The following is an 18,062-nucleotide window of genomic DNA, read 5'->3' on the forward strand; positions in this document are numbered from 1 at the left end:
GATAAAATATGAGGATCTTGGGCTAGAAAAACAACCTGGAAAACTGCCCCTATATGAGCAACTTAAGTTGCCCCTGGTCTTCTCTGGTGGCTCAGTGGTAAAGAATCTGCCTGCAATGCAGGAGACGCAGGTTTGATCCCTGGCTCGGGAAGATCCTCTAGAGAAGAAAATGGCAACCCACTCCAGTATTTTTGCCTGAGAAATCCCATGGAAAGAGGAGCCTGGTGGGCTACAGTTCATGGGGTCACAAAAGAGTTGGACACAACTGAGCAACAGAACTGCCGCTATTGCGTGCAGCTCACTCTGGGTTTACCTGTGTGCTCTTCCACATGTACTTTTTTTCTCCCATATGTTTTCTCCTCCATTTTAGACAATCCTCTTTAACCACACCCACCAACTCTCAGGAAGGAAACTGAGCCCCTCCTACTCCTATAAGTTTGTATTCCACTGACCGATCTCCAGTCCCCTATGCTTGTTTACAACGACTGGTACCCCAGGATGAGAAGATTAGTCCTGCTGGGGTGACCTAGAGTGGGACTTCCTATCACCCCGGATCAGGGAAAATATGTCCTCTTAAGGAAGTGGCAAATGGTGAAGACACAGTCAAAGTACATGTGTCTTTCTCCTGCTGCTGCTGCTGCTACTAAGTCGCTTCAGTCTTTCTCCTAATAGACTTTAAAAAATACTTATTTATTTTAAAAATCTTTGGTTGCAGGATCTTTAGTTGCAGAATGTGGGATCTAGTTCCCTGACCAGGGATCAAACCCGCGTGCCCTGCACTGGGAGTGCAGAGTCTCAGCCACTGGACCACTTAGGAGGGAAATCCCCTCCTAGGCAATTTTGTTGTTGTTCAGTCACTCAGTTGTGTCTGACTCTTTGCAACCCCATGGACTGCAGCGTGCCAGGCCCCCGCCCCCGCCTGCCGTCCCTCATTATCTCCCGGATTTCACCCAAGTTCATGTCCATTGAATTGGTGGTACTATCCAACCATCTCATTCTCTGTCTTCTCCTTTTCCTCCTGCCTTCAATCTTTCCCAGCATCAAGGTCTTTTTCAATGAGTTCACATCATGTGGCCAAAGTATTGAAGCTTCAGCTTCAACATCAGTCCTTCCAATGAGTATTCAGGGTTGATTTCCCTTAGGGTGGACTGGTTTGATCTCCTTGCAGTCCAAGGGACTTTCAAGAGTCTTCTCCAGCACCATAATTTGAAAGCATCAGTTCTTCGGTGCTCAGCCTTCTTTATGGCCTTGGTGTACTTAATGATCAAGATCAAACTGAGGAAGAGGAGGAAAGAGCTCAGTTTGAGAAAAGGCAGGCCAGGGTTCAAGCTCAACTGATAGCAGTTGCTGTCAGCCATGTTTTGCAACCTCAGGACAACCCAGTGTTCAGGAAGATTCACCCATCCATCTGGAGGTAAAACCAACAAGGGGGAATGCTTCAAATGTAAGTCAACTTGCCACCAGGCCTGTGGATGCCAGGAGCCCCCCGGGCCGTTCTCAGCCTGCAAAGAGACCAGGCTCTGGAGAAGGGAGTGACCTCAGTCCCAGATGGGAAAGGAGGGGGCTTCTGCTCCTGAAATGGCCGTGCTGAACAGCTAAGGTGCCCCCAGGGATTCCAGCAGCTCCCTTCTTCCCCCAAGGAGATGTCTATCTCCATCGAGGAATCCTGCATGGTCCTTTTCTTTTTTTTTGCACAGAATACAGGAAATTATTTCCCTGAACAGGGATGGAACCTGAGTCCCCTGCATTGGAAGTGGAAAGTCTTAAACAATGGATCACCAGGGAATTCTCCCTGGGTGGTCCGTAACAGAGCAGATAAGATTAATTTTAAAAATTGTTCTAAAGGAGTTTGGGTTTTTTGTTTATTTTATTTATTTATTTTTGGCTGCACCGGGTCTTTGTTGCTGCACATGGGCTTTCTCTAGTTGTGGTGTGTGGGCTTCTCACTGCAGTGGCTTCTCTTGTTGCAGAGCACAGGCTCTAGGGTGCCTGTGCTTCAGAAGTTGTGACCCATGGGCTTAGCTGCCCCCTGGCATGTGGAATCTTCCCAGACTAGGGATCGAACCCCATGTCCCATGCATTGGCAGGCAGATTCTTAACCACTGGACCAGCAGAGAAGTCCAGAAGATCAATTTTTTAATCAATACCGGAGCCATTTATTCCATCCTGATTTCTCAAAATGGGCTTCTTTCCTCTAAATTTGCTCCGTAACTGGTGTCAGTGGGAAACCTTGAACCCATAACTTCACTGTCCCTCTCACTTGCCAATTAGAACAGCGTTTGATCTCACATGCCTTTCTAGCTCTTCCTGAGCATCCTACACCACTCCGGGGGAGACTTTCTGGATTCCCTCTGGGCCATGTTAGGGTTAAGAGGGGCCTTGGACAGCCCCTTATCTGAGGGGTAGAGCAAAGGCCTGTTCACAGAGTGATCTTCAACGCTTGTCTTTTTAATCTGCTTGTTAAGTTTGCTTTTTCCAGGTTACAGCAATTCAAGATGATGGTGATAGAGGGATTCCAGTGATTCTCTGAAACCAATCCTGACTCTCCAAACCAAACCAAACAGCAGAAGCTGTGCTGGGGCCCCTTGACAAGAGTGTTCCATGGCCCCAATTAGGTAGGGTGTATAAGCCCAATGTCAGCCTGAAGAAGCTACAGAAGATAGACCACTGTACATCATCCTCCCAATAAGATTTGGGGGGTCCACGTCTCTCAGGAGGGATCTGAGACAGAGGATCAGGCCCCAGGCTGAGCAGCTGCAGCTGGTCTCCTGCTGATGCTCCAAGATAGGATACCAGCAGGAGCAGTGGGCCCTGATTCACTGCATTCTTATGGGTTTCCCAACTCAATGCATGCACAGAGAAGGCCTTCCGTCTAGGGCAAGGACAAAAGGAGGGAGAAGACACAGGCTGGAATCCAATCTTGGTTGAGAGATGCGTGCCCATACCAGGACCATATATGGAGATGACTGGCCAGAAAAAAAAAACAACCCTAATAACTGTCCCTATTCAAGCAACCTAATCCGCCCCTATTGTGCTCAATCCCTGTTGCTCTGCTATAAGTGCTTTGTTCCTAATAAACACTTTTATCTTTTTCATTATTCTTGGTCTCTTCACTGAATTCTTTCTTCAAAGAAGACAAGAACCAAAGTCCTTCTTCCAGCCATTCCACCAAGCTCCATCATCCTTTTGGGAAAACACTGCTCCACTGAGCCCTGAGCCACAGATGAGCAGGATGGGGTGTCATGGCCACTGGTGGGCCTGGCTCCCCATCTAGGACAAGTAGGTGCAGAGCAGCCCCTCCATGGTCAACCTGGGGCAACCAAGTTGAGGTCTGCCTTGTAGAGGAGGGGAGAGACAGGAGTCCTGAGGGCTCAAAGTCCCTTTAGGTGACAGGGGGAAAATGGCGAGGGACAGACAGTGGGGCATGCACAAGATAGATAGATACAGAGAGAGAAAGAGAATCAGGAAGAGGTGCAAAGAGAGAAACGGAGGTAGCAGGAGATATAGAGACACAGATACAGATAAACAAAAAATGGAGAAAAGACAAAATGAGCCAAGAAAGATGGACAGAAAGAGACATGGAGGCCAAAATAGAAAAGAGAGTTATGATGGCAGGTAGAGAGAGAAACTGTCAGATGGAGAGACAGAGAGACACAGAGGTAAAGACGTCTCCCTCCCCAAACCTGCCTTCCTCCCTCCCACAGAGGGAGGCACGCAGGGACAAGCTGGCAGAGACACGCCCTCTACACTGACCTCCTTCTAGGCACTCCCACAATGGCATCTGGTCCTTTCTCAGCTCTGCCCACCTTCCAAACCGACTGCTAGTCAAGCCCATTAAGCTGCTACCCTGGCCACACCTGAAGGGCCCACGCCTTGAGGCAGAAACCACTGAAGAGGCGTCCTTGCTCCCTGGAACCCCAAACCCTCAATTAGTATTAATGAGGGAAGGTTCTTCACTGCTTAAAGACCCCCATCTGCATTCAGATAGACGGGAGGCCCCGCCCCCATGACTCAGGAGGTTAAAGGGCCCAACGCCAGCCTGTGAGCCCACAGTGTCTGGATGGCGTGTGGCAGCAGGAGAGTCACCATCCAGTTGGTTAACGAGGAGACGGGGCCTGAAACCAAGGGCCCAAAGCTCTTTCGGGGCCAGAACTACAAAGCAATCCGAGCAGCCTGCCTGGATAAGGGGATCCTGTTCCAAGACCCCTACTTCCCTGCTGGCCCTGATGCCCTTGGCTACGACCAGCTGGGGCCCCACTCGGAGAAGGCCAAAGGGGTGGAATGGAAGAGGCCCCACGTAATGTGTGGATGGGGTTTGGGCTCCTGGTCTGAGGGAGGAGGGGGCTGAGGACTGGGTTCCTGGTCTGAGGAAGGAGGGAGTTGGGAGCTGGGCCTCTGGTCTGAGGGAAGAGGTTGTGAGCTGGGCCTCTGGTCTGAGGAAGGAGGTTGGGAGCTGGGCCTCTGGTCTGAGGGAGGAGGGAGTTGGGAGCTGGGCCTCTGGTCTGAGGGAGGAGGGAGTTGGGAGGTGGGCCTCTGGTCTGAGGGAGGAGGGGGTTGGGAGGTGGGCTCCTGGTCTGAGGGAAGAGGTTGGGAGCTGGGCTCCTGGTCTGAGGGAGGAGGGGTTTGGGAGCTGGGCCTCTGGTCTGAGGGAAGAGGTTGGGATCTGGGCCTCTGGTCTGAGGGAGGAGAGGGTTGGGAGGTGGGCTCCTGGTCTGAGGGAGGAAGGGGTTGTGAGCTGGGCTCCTGGTCTGAGGAAGGTTGTGAGCTGGGTTCCTGGTCTGAGGGAGGAGGGGCTGAGGACTGGGCTCCTGGTCTGAGGGAGGAAGTGTCACTCTGGGACCACCTCAGAGCACAGTCAGCCATCCTGTGTCAGGGGAGGCCCAGAGAAGGCCCAGGAAAGCCAAACGCCTGCCCCAGGCTTTACAAGCCTCTCATGGGGCTGGAGGTGCTCATTACTCCAGAGCTGTGAGGGCAGGAGGGGACCCAGGAATCTCACCTCCTGGCTTCTCCTTCCCTCCCCTTCCTGGCTGAGGCCTGGAATCCCTCATCACCCGCAGGAGTTTTGCACTGAGCCCCAGTTCATCTGTGAGGACATGAGTAGAACAGACGTGTGTCAGGGGAGACTGGGTGAGACCTCTGAACCCATGTTGAGCCCCCAGATCCCGCAAGTCACAGTGGGACACTGCAGCCAGCCCACCTCAGCCTCTCTGCCCCACCCCACGCCACCATTCCCCCTCCATCCCCCTCTCAGCCTCTCCCCCTTGTGCCTTCTTTCCCCACTCCCTTAATCCCAGCCTTTCCTCCCAGGTAACTGCTGGTTTCTTGCGGCTGCTGCCTCCCTCACTCTGTACCCCCGACTCCTGTCCCGAGTGGTCCCCCCGGGACAGGGCTTCCAACATGGCTACGCAGGTGTCTTCCACTTCCAGGTAAAGCTCGGTTCCTTTGTTCATGCCTCATTTTCCCCCAGGGTGATATGGATTTCATAGCTCACGCTGTCCCCTTGGGGCTGGAATTCCTGGACTGGTACAGCCGGGTCAGGGGGCAGGGGCTGGGGGCCCAGCAGGGTTGGAGGAGGGAAGTTGAGCCCCGGCCCTGCCCATCCCCCCACCAGCTCTGGCAGTTTGGCCACTGGGTGGACGTCGTGGTGGACGACAGGCTGCCTGTGTGCAAGGGGAAGCTGATGTTCGTGTGCTCCGATCAGCGGAACGAGTTCTGGGCTCCGCTCCTGGAAAAGGCCTATGCTAAGTAAGGACCCTGATGCCCCCAGCAGCAACCTCAAGTCCTAGCCAGCAGCCCTCAGGCCACAGGGGACCCCTGGAGCCCCCTGACTTCTGGGATCCCCAAGACACTTCGCCAAAGATCTCAAACCAAGGACCCTCATGTTACACCATCACCTAATGACTTCCAAATCATGAACACTTCCCTCCATCCATATTTTACACAAAATATTCTTAGATACCCACTAAACACTCGTAATTGGAGAAGGCAATGGCACCCCACTCCAGTACTCTTGCCTGGAAAATCCCATGGACGGAGGAGCCTGGAAGGCTGCAGTCCATGGGGTCGCTGAGGGTTGGACACGACTGAGCGACTTCACTTTCACTTTTCACTTTCATGCATTGGAGAAGGAAATGGCAACCCACTCCAGTGTTCTTGCCTGGAGAATCCCAGGGACGGGGGAGCCTGGTGGGCTGCCATCTCTGGGGTCGCACAGAGTCAGACACGACTGAAGTGACTTAGCAGCAGCAGCAGCAAACACTCGTAATTCTGAAGGAGCCTGAAATATCATATGTCAGGCCCCGGTGTCACCCTTGGAGAACCTGTAATCTCAGTCTCTCCTGATCCATCGAGAAACCCAAGATACCTCCAAAACATCAGGTGTAATCCCCGGGACCCTCAGGTCTTTGCTTTCCCCATTCTGCGGCTCTGAAATCCCTGACAAGGCCCACAGGGATCACCCTCAAAGCAGAAATCTCCCACAGACTCAAAATATCAGACACAGCCCCCAGGAAGTCCAGAATTCTGACAGAACTCTCCTATGAGCCCCAAATCATGCAGTCCTGGTGGCCCCAGGAGCCACCGGCCTGATTTTCCAGGGCTTCTAGGATGTGCCTTCTTCAAGAGTCTGCCAATTTCGGGCATAGTCCCCGGGACCGCAGACTGGGACCTCACAGCCTGGGCCCCACCCCACCCTGCACATCCCAGGGGTTGCCCGAGATGCTCATCATGCCTCAGATGTCTGACCCCAGACCTGCTCCCACAGGCTCCACGGCTCCTATGAGGTGATGCGAGGCGGCCACATGAATGAGGCTTTTGTGGACTTCACAGGGGGCGTAGGTGAGGTGCTTTACCTGAAGAAGGACACTCCAAACCCTCCGGGCATCTTCTCCATCCTGCGCCATGCCCTGGCCAAGGAGTCCCTCGTGGGGGCCACTGCCCTGGTGAGAGAGTCAGACTCCCATGACGACCGCCCCCACACCAGGATCTGAGCACAGTCATGACTAGAAGGAGGCAGTGTCCTGTGTCCTTCTCCTCTCTGCTGCTTTCACTGTTGGCTTATTTTCTCCCACAAATATAACACGAGCCAGTCAAAAGGACATCTGTTTGCTCTCAGAACAAGTTAAGTTTCAGCCACAGCTGGATCCAGGTGCTTAGTGGATGTTGTGAATTTTTTTTTTTTTTTTAATTCCTGCTTCTGGGTTAGAGTCACTTGCAAACTTTTCTCTCAAGGGCACAAAAGTGACCCCCACAGAGGCAGGTTCCTCCTACTGCTCAGGTGGTATGTGCTTAGTTGCGCGGTCATATCTGACTCTTTGCGACACCCACGGACTGTAGCCTGCCAGGCTCTGTCCGTGGAATTTTCCAGCCAAGAATACTGGATCAGGTTGCCAGTTCCTACTCCAGGGGATGACTCGGGGGTCTAACCCGAGTCTCTGGGGTCTCCTGCATTGGCAGGCAGATTCTTTACTACTGCACCACCTGGAAGCCCATACTCAGGTGGGAGGAGGGTGAAAAAAAAGTGCCTCTTAGAAGTTCCACGAACGTTCTGTGATTGCTTTTCATGGGCTCAGTTTGGGTCATATGTCCATCTGTGACCTGATCCCATACTCATACACTGAGCCAGTCTAACTCATTCATTTGCTTAATCCTCTGCTCAGTTATTGATTGTCTTGTGCATTTCTCTGCCTCTTTTCCTCTCTGTTCTGTATTTTTCTTTCTGTTCTTGTTCTGTATCTTTCTTTGTTCCCATTTCTCTGTCTCTCTCATCTATTTTAGCCTCTTGTCTCCATCTGCCTCTCTCTCTCCCTTCTCTTGCCTTCCCTCCCCAACTCCCAGACCCTCTCGGAGTTAGGTGCTCTGGGTGACTCTTGTCTTGGTGACAGGAGGTGGCAGTGCAGAAAGGAGCAGCCACCCTCCTGTCCCCCACTGTGGTTCACTGTCCCCTGTCCTCTGCCCAGAGTGATCGGGGTGAATACCGGACAGAAGACGGGCTGGTGAAGGGACACGCATATTCAGTCACGGGCACACACAAGGTGAGGAATCCCCAGGGTGGGCTGGCAAGGTGTGTCTGGGCACCAAACTCCCCACTGACCATGCCTCCTTAGGTGTCACTGGGCTTCACCAGGGTGCGGCTGCTGCGGCTGCGGAATCCATGGGGCCGAGTGGAGTGGAATGGGGCCTGGAGCGACAGGTGGGATGGATCTGGGGTGGGTGGGTGGCTCGGCTCCCCCCCGCCAACCCCTTACACCTCAGTCTCTCCAGCTGCCCACGCTGGGATGCGCTCCCTACAGAGTGGCGAGATGCCTTGCTGGTGAAAAAGGAGGATGGTGAGTTCTGGTGAGTGGGGCAGGGTCCCAGGTCTGCCTGGGCAAGGGGTGCCAGGCTACTGGGGTCAGGGAGGGGGCAAGCCCCACTTGAAGGGACACGGGAGAAGTTCATGGGGATAAGTCCTAAGTGGCAGAGAAACTGACCATATCCGTGGTAATTTGGGAAGCTGGGTTCTATTTTGGGGAGCTGAAGAATTAGCAGTAATATTAGGGGAATTGGGAAGCATAGTAATCTTCAACAGGTTGAAGAGATATTTAGCACAATTGAGGGAGAGTTGGTGACATCGGGGGCATTTCTTGAAATTGGCAAATTGAGGGGCTGAAGGATGCTTGTTAGTAATAGAGAGTCTGAGGTCTCAATATCTGGGGAGAAATCTAGGGGAGCCGGTGGCGCTAGTGGTAAAGAACCCACCCGCTGATGCAGGAGATAAGAAACCTGGGTTCAATCCCTGGGTCGGGAAGATCCTCTGGTAGAGGGCATGGCAACCCACTCCTGTATTCTTGCTGGAGAATCCCATGAACAAAGGGGTCTGGCAGGCTGCAGTCCACAGGATCACAAAGAGCGGGACACCACTGAAGTGATTTTGCACAGCATGCACTAGGGGAGCTGGAGGGGTCTAATTTGGGGGACTGATGTGTAACTGGCAACATTTAAGGAATTCAGGGGGCTTTGTGATTGAGGGGGTCATGGGATAATTTGGGGGACTAGGGCCCTGGGGAGGTGAGGGCCCAGGCAGGGTCTGACCACCAGCCACCGTCCAGGATGGAGCTGCTGGACTTCTTCCGCCACTTCGACACCATCCAGATCTGCTCGCTGAGCCCCGAGGTGCTAGGCCCCAGCCCGGCTGGAGGCGGCTGGCACATCCACACCTTCCAAGGCCGCTGGGTGCGCGGCTTCAACTCTGGCGGGAGCCAGCCTGGTGCCGGTGAGGCCTGAAGGGGGCCCCAAAGGCAAGGAGGGGTGGGGCTGTGGCAGGCTGGGTAACCCTGTCTCTTTGTCCTTTCCTAGAAACCTTCTGGACTAACCCCCAGTTCCGGCTGACGCTGCTGGAGCCTGATGAAGAGGATGAGGAAGAGGATGGGTCCTTGGGGTGCTGGGGGGCAGCAGGGGCACGGGGCCCCGCACGGGGTGCTCGCACCCCCAAATGCACTGTTCTCCTGTCACTCATCCAGCGCAACCAGCGGCGCCTGAGGGCCCAGGGCCTCAGATACCTGACCGTGGGCTTCCACGTGTTCCAGGTGGGACCCCGGGCTGAGCAGAGGCAGTGGGGGGCGAGGGGAAGACACAGAGGCATGGAGGTACAGGAGGCCAAGGCGGGATCCGAGGGGGTGGAGAGGGGCTGGAGAGGCCGAAGGGGTAGTGGATGGGGGCCAAGGGTCAGGGTCAGGAGACAGTTGAGGACGTCAGAGATTCAAGGAGAGGCTGAAGGGCTAGGGAGTGCGCAGAGAGAGACTGAGGGGCAGAGGGCAGAGGGAAAGGAGTCAGAGAAAGGGCTGGAGAAAAGGCTGAGGATTTGGGAGTGGACCCAGGAGCAGAGAAGGCACTTGAGGGCACAGACGGGAGGGGGTGGGCAGGAGGTGCAAGGTCAGGAACTAAGGGGCAGGGCCTTTAGAAGGGGTGGGGTGGGAAGAAAAGAGGCAGGGATGTGGAGGCAGGAGGAAGGGCTCCGCCGTCCCTTGGCTGCCTCCTGGGGCCCTGACTCCCCTGGCTCTTCCTTCTTGCAGATCCCAGAGGAGGTGGGTATCAGAAAAGACCCCAGATTCCATCCATCCCTGAACCAGCCCCAGCGGCTCCTACAACCTGGGGGCCTGAGGCGCGCTTGGGGTGATCGGTGACCAGTGGGTTTGTCCAGGGCGGTGTGGAGGGTGCAGTGGGTCGGAGGTCGGATGGGGTGAACTGGACGGTGGTGGTCACGCTGCCTTATCCCCCCCAGCTACTGGGCCTGTGGGACTCCCCGAGGAGTCGCGCGCATTTGTCCGGCCTGCTGCGCGCCGACCGCTCACCATTCTGCGCCCGCCGCGACGTGAGCCGCCGCTGCCGCCTGCGCCCGGGCCACTACCTGGTGGTGCCCAGCGCCGCCCGTGCCGGCGATGAGGCCGACTTTACGCTGCGCGTGTTCTCTGAGCGCCGCCACACTGCCGCGTGAGCTGGACACCCAGCCCCGCCCCCGGGATCCCCAGCCGCGCCCCCGGGATCCCTAGCCCCGCCCCCGGGACCCCCAGCCCCGCCTCCCGGGATCCCCAGCCCCGCCTGCGTCAGCCCCGGCCCCCAGGATCCCACCTAAACCCCACCTGAGTCTCAGCTGAGACCCCGAGTGCTCCATATCCTCAGCCGTGGGGTAAGAGCCCCCTCCCCCATCTCCCGTCTGTAATTTGCAGGGAGGTAGATGACGTGATCAGCGCCGACCTGCACGCCCTTATGGTGAGGCGCGGCTCTGGGAAAGGGGCGCTATGGTGTGTGTATGTGGGCGGGAGAGGCGGGGGAAGGGGACGGCGTGGAACTTCTTGGCCAGAAGTAAACTACCCAACCCCACAGGTCCCCTACATTCCCCTGGAGCTGGAGTTGCAGCAGCTTTTTCAGGAGCTGGCAGGAGAGGTGAGGAGGTGGGGCAGGGCTAAGTGGATTCCCTCCTCTTCCCTCCCTCGTCATATAACATCTCATTTTACTTTAGTTTCCCAGTCTCTCTGTGCTTAAATATCATGAACTTCTTTTGCCAAAACCCTCACAGCTCTTCCCTGCCACAGGGCCTTTGCTCCGTCTGTATCCTGGACTGCTTTCTCTCCCTTCACAACCCCTGCCAGGCAGAGGCCTTTTCTTTCCCCAGGCTGGCCAGCCACTTGCCCTGTGAGAGTTCCAGCAGCCCAGGGCTTCCCCACTGCAACCCTGACCTCTCTGTGGACACGTCTCTCTCCCTCCATGGACCAGGAGCTCTGCCAGGCCCGGGGCTCTCTCAGGCTCTGCCATGTCCCAGCACCTCCCCGCATGCTGTCTGGGCCCCCCTGCCCTGGGCTATTTGTTGAATGACTACCTGAGTGCAGCCTCACAACCCTCTCTGTCCTCGCCAGGAGGAAGAACTTGGCGCCCCTCAGCTCCAGATCTTGTTAAGCATCGCCCTGGAGCCTGGTGAGTTGGGGACCAAGAGTGGATCCCCGGAACCCCCATGTGTGTCCAGCCACGATGCTGCTGGGAGAAAGGCCACGGGAACCCTGGCTTCAGCTTGCCAGCACCTCCCCTGTGGCCAGAACTGTGGATCCTGTGATGGGACCTGTGGCCAAGGCCATGGCCACTCATAAGCCTCCGTTCCTCTAAGGGAGAAGCAGGGAGTGTCGCTGCCCTAAGCACTGACTCAGACCGCCTTGCCTGGGTTCAAATCCCAGCTCTGCTAGTTTCCATCAGTTGCAGGACTTTCAGAGATAACAATAATCCTGAGCACTTACCATGATGACCAGGATGTGGGAAGTGCTATCTTTTTGTTTTCCCTGTAGCCAGGGCCCATGCCCAGACCCCCAGAGAAATCGGGCTCAGGACCTGTGAGCAGCTGCTGCAATGTTTTGGGGTATACGATGGGGCAGTGCCCAGGGAGGGGGAATGGCCTCGGCTCCCCTTCTGGAGACACTCACCCTAACCAGATGCTCCCTCCCCAGCATGGGGGAAGCCTGGACTTGTACCACTTCCAGCAGCTCTGGGGCCACCTCCTGGAGTGGCAGGTAAGGTGGGGCCCTGGGCAGGGCACCTCCTCCTGGAGGGCCAGGAACCTTTACTAATAGACCTAAGTGCGCTGTGGGCTAGCGGGATCCCAGGGGAGAAGGGGGAACCGGCCAGCACCACACCAACCTCAAGGATGCCCCTGCCCCTACCACCCTAGTTGCCCCTTTGCATGTGTGTGCCAAGTCGCTTCAGTCGTGTCTGAGTTTGTGACCCTATGGACAATAGCCCGCCAGGCTCCTGTGTCCATGGGATTCTCCAGGCAAGAATACTGGAGTGGGTTGCCATGCCCTCCTCCAGGGGATCTTCCCGACCCAGGGATCGAACCGCGTCTGTCTCCTGCATTGGCAGGCAGGTTCCTTACCACTAGCGCCACTTTGTCCCTTTAGGGGGCACTAAAATAGCTCAAGGGTCAAGAGCAAACTCTGATCCTGGGCTGGAACCCCAGCTCCCAGCTCAGCCCCTTGCTGGCTGTGTGACCTGAGCAGGCCTTTGCTGGTGTATGGCTGGGAGGCTGTCATTCCTGCTGCTCTGGACCTCTGTGAGGAGAAAACGGTCGCAGGCCTTCACACACACAAGTGACAAGCTACTGTTCATGAGCCCTTTGTGGATAGAGTCTCACCTTGTCCCCACAACCCCTCTATTACCGCTGGTGCTGGTATTCCCACGTTACAGAGTGGGCAACAGAGACCCAAAGTGGTTCAGCTGCTGGCATGGAAAAGCCAGGAAGAAAGGGAGACGGGTGGGAACTCAGGCCCGCTTTCAGCCTTCTTGTGGGTGCTCTGGGACCTGGGGGTGGGACTGACCCAGACCTCCCTGCCCAGGCCACATTCGATAAGTTCGACGAGGACGCCTCTGGAACCATGAACTCCTATGAGCTGAGGCTGGCGCTGAATGCGGCGGGTATGGACAGAGGTCCTGGGGGCTCCTGGGGATGGATCTGCTCCCCTACCTCCCCCACACCCCTCCCCCGCACCCACAAAGCCCACACCTTAGTTTGTGTAGGAACTGGGTGACCCTAAAAGAGGTCCGAAGGGGGGACTCCTCTGTGTGGGGGGAGGAGGGCGCTGTGGGAGTGGGGCCTTCCCCAAGAGGAAGGTGAGGCCTTGGGAACTGGTGTCTGAGAGTCCCCAGCCCACAAGGCCTCAGAGTAGAATGTCCTGGACTCCTTGGGTGGCCCTGGGCTCTTGAGTCCACCTCCTGGAGCTTCTGTTTTCCTCTCTGCAAAATGGCTCATACAGAGGGTGGCAGGAAGGAACCTGTGGAATGGCGCCCACAGGGCTTAATGCTGGGAACTAAGCTTCTGTTCACTCAGGCCAGGTCACCTAAATGAAGGCTCTCACTGGAGCCTTCCCGAGTTCTTGCAGGAGACATAAAACAATCCCCTTCTATTTGCGTGGGAGCACAAATCCCTAGCCACGGCACAGAGTCAGAGACCCACACTTTTCCAGGGCCACACAGTTAGAAAAGGTGTGCGAGTGTGATTTGCCCCCCATCTCACCTTGCATGGAAGGAGTGGAGGCTGGGGTCAGACACAGAACTGCCAGACCCCACCCCCCACCCCAGGGCTCATCGGCCATAGCAAAAGGAAGGATGCAACATGGAGGGATGGGAGGCTGGGGGGATGTGACCCAGAGTCTGAGAGGCAGAAGGGCGGGGTCAAACGTCCAGGGAGATACAAGAAAAGAAAGGAACTCAAGAGCCGACTCATTAGAAAAGACCCTGATGCTGGAAAAGATTGAGGGCAGGAGGAGAAGGGGACGACAGATGAGATGGTTGGATGGTATCACTGACTCGATGGACATGAGTTTGAGCAAGCTCCAGGAGATGGTGAAGGACAGGAAAGCCTGGCGTGCTGCAGTCCATGGGGTCGCAGTCAGTCAGACGTGACTGAGCAACTGAACAAGAAGACAGAAGGGGAGATGGAGTCAGAGAAGATGGGGAGATGTGAGCCTGAGAAAGAGCCCCAGGTAGACAGGAGGGGAAGATGGAAGGCTGTGCTATTCACTCAGTATCCCTCGGTAGGGGGTTGGTGTCAGTCTAGGCAGAAAAAAGTGCTCTCATAAGGCTGACATTCTGGTGGTGCAGATACACCAAGCAGAATGTCCGCTGGTGAGGAGTTCTGTGGTGGAAAAGGAAGCAGGCCAGGGTGCTGGGACATGTAGCGAGTGGGGTGTGGGTTGAGACAGGGCGGGCAGGGAAGGCCTCGCTGAAGTGATGGTTGAGCAGAGATCTGAAGGACGGGGAGTGAGCCTCGGGGACGCTGAGGAAGAGCCGTCCAGACAGAGGGAAAGGCAGTGAAAAGGCGCTATGGAGGCCAGTGTGAAGACAGAGGAGTGAACGACTGGGCTCAATGATGGAGAGGACTGAGGAGGGGTTGGGGGGGATGGTATGGCTGGGGCCAAGTAGGGAGGAAGAGGTGGTCAGAGAGGAGATTGGTGGGGGAAGACAGGAGAGCCTCGGGAGGACAGCTCTTTAGTACTTATCAGCCGGAGGAGGGAGAGACAAGTCCAGGATCAGGGTGTGTGTGAGGCTGGAGCTGGCAGGCAAGCGGAAGGCTGCGTGTAGTGGAGGGAATGCCAGGGAGTGGCCAGCAGGAAGCCATGGCAGGAAGACCCTGGCAGCTCTGCGCTGGGGGGCCTGGCAGAACCTGCTCTGACCTTATCCTGTCCACTGCTCCAGGAACACTCCCGAATCCCGCCCTGCTCCAGGCCCTGTGCTGGCTGATGCTGGGGATTCTGTGGTGACCAGGCACCTTTTCCAGACCTCTCCCCTGCTTATTCCCAGAGCCACTAATGCCAGTGACAGTCACTAATGCCAGTGACAGCTGGGAAGGGGTATGGTCAGGGCAGGGACGTGGAGGCGCAGGGAGCTGTGGGAGCCCAGAGGGGGAGCTTGATGCTGCTTGTGGGGGTGGGGCTGAATATCTGAGAGGACTTCCTGGAGGAGGTGTGTACCAGAGTAGGACATGGTGTTCTGGGCGGAGGGACCATCAAGTGTTGAAGGCAGCAAGACAAAGCCCTAGGTCAAGTGGGGGTGGGTGGGTGAAGGGAGCAGGAGATTAGGCATAGCCTGTGTGGGCCACCAGGTGCCTCGGGACAATGAGGGCCCTGGGGAGGGGTAACCAGGAGGTCATGGTCACTAGGGCCCAGCAACCTTAGTAAGGGGGTTCACAAGTACCAGCTTTTAAAGGCCTCTCTTGAAATTCCTTGTCAAAGAAGCCTTAAATACATACACACACACACACACACACACACATATATATATATTTTTTTGCTTTATTTTTGGCCATGCCTCATGGCATGTGGGATCCTAGGTCCCTGACCAGGGACCAGAGATTGAACCCATGCCCCGTGCAGTGGGAGAGCAGGAGTCTTAACCACTGGCCCAGCAGGGTAGAACCCCAGAGATATTTCTAAACTCCAGAAATGGCACCTGATGTGGAGTGTCAAGATATTGACTCCATATGGGACTGGCAAAAATGCTTTGCTGCACGGAGGTATTGTCCAGTGTCTATTAGCAGAAATTCTCAGAGTTTAAAGGGATAACGACACTGACATAGTTAACAATGTGCTGGCGGATACTGTCCTAAGCTCTCGACATCTAACACCTTCACACGCTCATGGGGTCAGGGCTGACCTAGTTCCCGTGACAGGCCCAGAGAAATGAAGGGAGTTGCCCCAAGGCCTCAAAGTTGGGATGAGACAGAACCGGAACTGCAGAGATGGGACCAGGCCCCCTGAAGTGTGCCTGCATTCCCTGGGTAGTCAGAGTGGGTGGTGCGACCCGGAGGTGGGCTCAGGGGGCAGCCGGGCCTCAAAGGTGGCCTCCCCCAGGCTTCCACCTGAACAACCAGCTGACCCAGGCTCTCACGAGCCGATACCGTGACAGCCGCCTGCGTGTGGACTTTGAGCGCTTCGTGTCCTGCATGGCCCAGCTCATCTGCGTCTTCCGTGAGTGCCCTCCCCGGCGCCGATGGGGCAAAAGGAGGTGGTCTCCGCAGCTGCGGGACCAGGGAGGTGGGCCCTCACCTCACCCCTCTCTGCACAGGCTACTGCAGCCAGCACCTGGATGGGGGCGAGGGGGTCGTCTGCCTGACCCACAGACAGGTGAGCCTGGAATGCAGGGTGCGGGTGGGGGAGTGCCGGGAGCCCCCTAGCCTCATCTCTGCTGTCTCCTCTCGCCCAGTGGATGCAGGTGGCCACCTTCTCCTAGATCTCAGCCCCTGGAGCCCTGCCTCTCCCCCATCCCAGCCTGGACCGCGGGGAGGGAACAGCTGCTCTGACAGTGGGCAAGCGCGGCCTTGGGCGCCAGCCTGCCTGGAGCGGATTTCAGGCCCCACCCCTCACTGGCTGGGTGACACTGGGCAAGTCCCTGCACCTCTGTTTTGTCCTCGGGCAGGGTCATGGCGCCTGCCCTGTGCGGGCTGCATGAGTCTGCCCACATTACACGCTGAGAACAGTGGCTGGCCCAGAGTGGGTCCCCAGAGGCACCCCTATGCTCACACACTCACGGGAACAAGGACTAGGGCGCGCCCAAGCCCCCACTTCGCTCTGGGAAGGGGTGCTCCGTCATCACTCTCCAAAGAAGTGGAGAACAGGGATAGAAAAACAGGACGCTGTAGGAATCCTTCTTAAAAATATTACATGTTTTATTATCTTGTTCCCAGAAGGGAGGTTTATCCAGAAACCGGGGGAAAAAAAAAAAATCAAGAATAAACTCAAAAAAATAAGGCGGAGGGTGGTGGTTAGGGAAGGGAGAGCAAAACCATCCACTAACAGGCAGCTAGGGCAGCAGCCCACCCTCCACCTCAGGAGCGTCCCCAGAGACCCATGCCCGACGGCAGACATCAGAGAGAATCGGGGAGGGGCTGGGGGAGGGGAGCCAATCAGCTATGTCTTCATTATGAGAGCAAGAGGCGGCGAAGATATGTTGCTAGGTGAATATATATTTATATAATAAATCCGTAAGTTAATAAAGTAAATAGGAATTTTCTGAAAGGTTGATTTTTTTTTTAATAGCTTTTGTTTTTTTGTAAATTTGTGTGTGTGTGTGTGTGTCGGGAAGGGGGGTGGTTTGGGGAAGGGAGGTGGTCCTTAGAAAATCTGAAGAGATACACAGGTCCAGACAAAGCAAAGAGGGGGGTGTCTGGGGGTGAGGGCCGGAGGCTGCTCTGCCTGGCCCCACTCCTATCGCAGAAGAGGAGGAGACTGAGCTGAAGCCCCTCACGTCCTGGCAACACCAAGTTGGAGGGGAGGGGAGACGGAGCAGGCAGGTCCTCTTTCCTGCCGGGCGGCCCGGGCACCCTCTGCGGGGCCCATCGCAGGCTCGGCGGTTCCTGGACAAGGCACGTCGGGCTTTGGCCTGGATGTGGGAGGCCGTGAAGGGACCTCGGGGGAGAAGGGGTGGGGGTGCCGTTTCTAGGGCTTGGAGGGGGCCTGTTTTGCTGTGAGGATCCACTGTTCCCTCCACAAAGTTAGGAAAAAAAAAAAAACCCAAAACGAAACAATACATCATATATATTTACCAGACCAGAAGCGCTGACCCCGGTAAGCCTCCCGGCCCCCATCCAGGGGGAGGGAGAGCCTTGCGGCCGACCACAGAGAGAGAGGAGAGAGCCTGCCCCAGCCCCTCCCTGCCCACCCGCCCCCCCAGCAAGACCGACAGAGAGTGCTTTGCATAGATACAGAGTCAGAGGAGCGGGGCCGGGGGCCCTCGTGGTGGGGAGGTGGGATGGAAGGGCTCCCCCAGCCCCTCCGGGAGGCTGTGAGGAGGGGGGCGTTTGGTCGGGGGTTCTCCGAGCGGGGCCTCACAGGTCGCTCTCTCCGTACAGGGCTGTGGAGAAGGACTTATAGTCGAGGGCGCCAGGCACGGCGTCAGGGCCCTGGTAGGGCGCCATGCGGGCGATGCAGTACTCGGCCTGGTCGGGCGGCAGCTCTCTCCGCAGCTCCTCGGCTGTGATGAAGTTCTGGGGGGCAGCAGGGCAGGAATCTGGGTCACCCCCACCCGCCCCTGGCATGTATGCTGGC

The 18,062-nt window shown here is 56.4% G+C and overlaps 2 protein-coding genes across 7 annotated transcripts in view; one reads left to right on the top strand and one right to left on the bottom strand.

Annotated features, from left to right (window-relative positions):
• Positions 1–4,060: 4,060 nt before the first annotated feature.
• CAPN12 (calpain 12) lies at positions 4,061–17,513 on the top strand. Its single transcript, XM_027515906.1, has 21 exons — positions 4,061–4,297; positions 5,058–5,127; positions 5,308–5,426; positions 5,612–5,745; positions 6,764–6,941; positions 7,959–8,033; positions 8,106–8,191; positions 8,263–8,337; positions 9,090–9,253; positions 9,337–9,566; positions 10,053–10,064; positions 10,262–10,470; positions 10,707–10,749; positions 10,864–10,923; positions 11,394–11,451; positions 11,814–11,884; positions 11,973–12,035; positions 12,858–12,936; positions 15,870–15,986; positions 16,084–16,142; positions 16,222–17,513. The coding sequence occupies exons 1-21, from the start codon at positions 4,061–4,063 to the stop codon at positions 16,246–16,248; spliced, it is 2,166 nt and encodes a 721-aa protein (XP_027371707.1). The 3' UTR covers positions 16,249–17,513.
• Positions 16,661–18,062, bottom strand: part of ACTN4 (actinin alpha 4) — a 73,971-nt gene continuing 72,569 nt past the window's right edge. For all 6 annotated transcript variants that reach the window (XR_003506523.1, XM_027515903.1, XM_027515905.1 and 3 more), the window contains one exon: positions 16,661–18,001. Coding sequence is in view for 5 of the 6 variants with exons in the window: in XM_027515903.1 (XP_027371704.1) it covers positions 17,843–18,001 (159 nt within the window). In the remaining variant the exon portion in view is untranslated. The remainder of the gene's footprint in view (positions 18,002–18,062) is intronic.

The sequence above is a fragment of the Bos indicus x Bos taurus genome, chromosome 18 (assembly GCF_003369695.1).
Source record: "Bos indicus x Bos taurus breed Angus x Brahman F1 hybrid chromosome 18, Bos_hybrid_MaternalHap_v2.0, whole genome shotgun sequence".
Classification (NCBI taxonomy): Eukaryota; Metazoa; Chordata; class Mammalia; order Artiodactyla; family Bovidae; genus Bos; species Bos indicus x Bos taurus.

Coding starts and splice junctions, on each gene's coding strand:
- CAPN12 (XM_027515906.1), top strand. CDS start 4,061: ATGGCGTGTGGCAGCAGGAGAGTCACCATCCAGTTGGTTAACGAGGAG. Junction 5,128..5,307: donor CGTGTGTCAGGGGAGACTGG/GTGAGACCTCTG, acceptor CTTTCCTCCCAG/GTAACTGCTGGTTTCTTGCG. Junction 10,471..10,706: donor GAGCGCCGCCACACTGCCGC/GTGAGCTGGACA, acceptor TGTAATTTGCAG/GGAGGTAGATGACGTGATCA.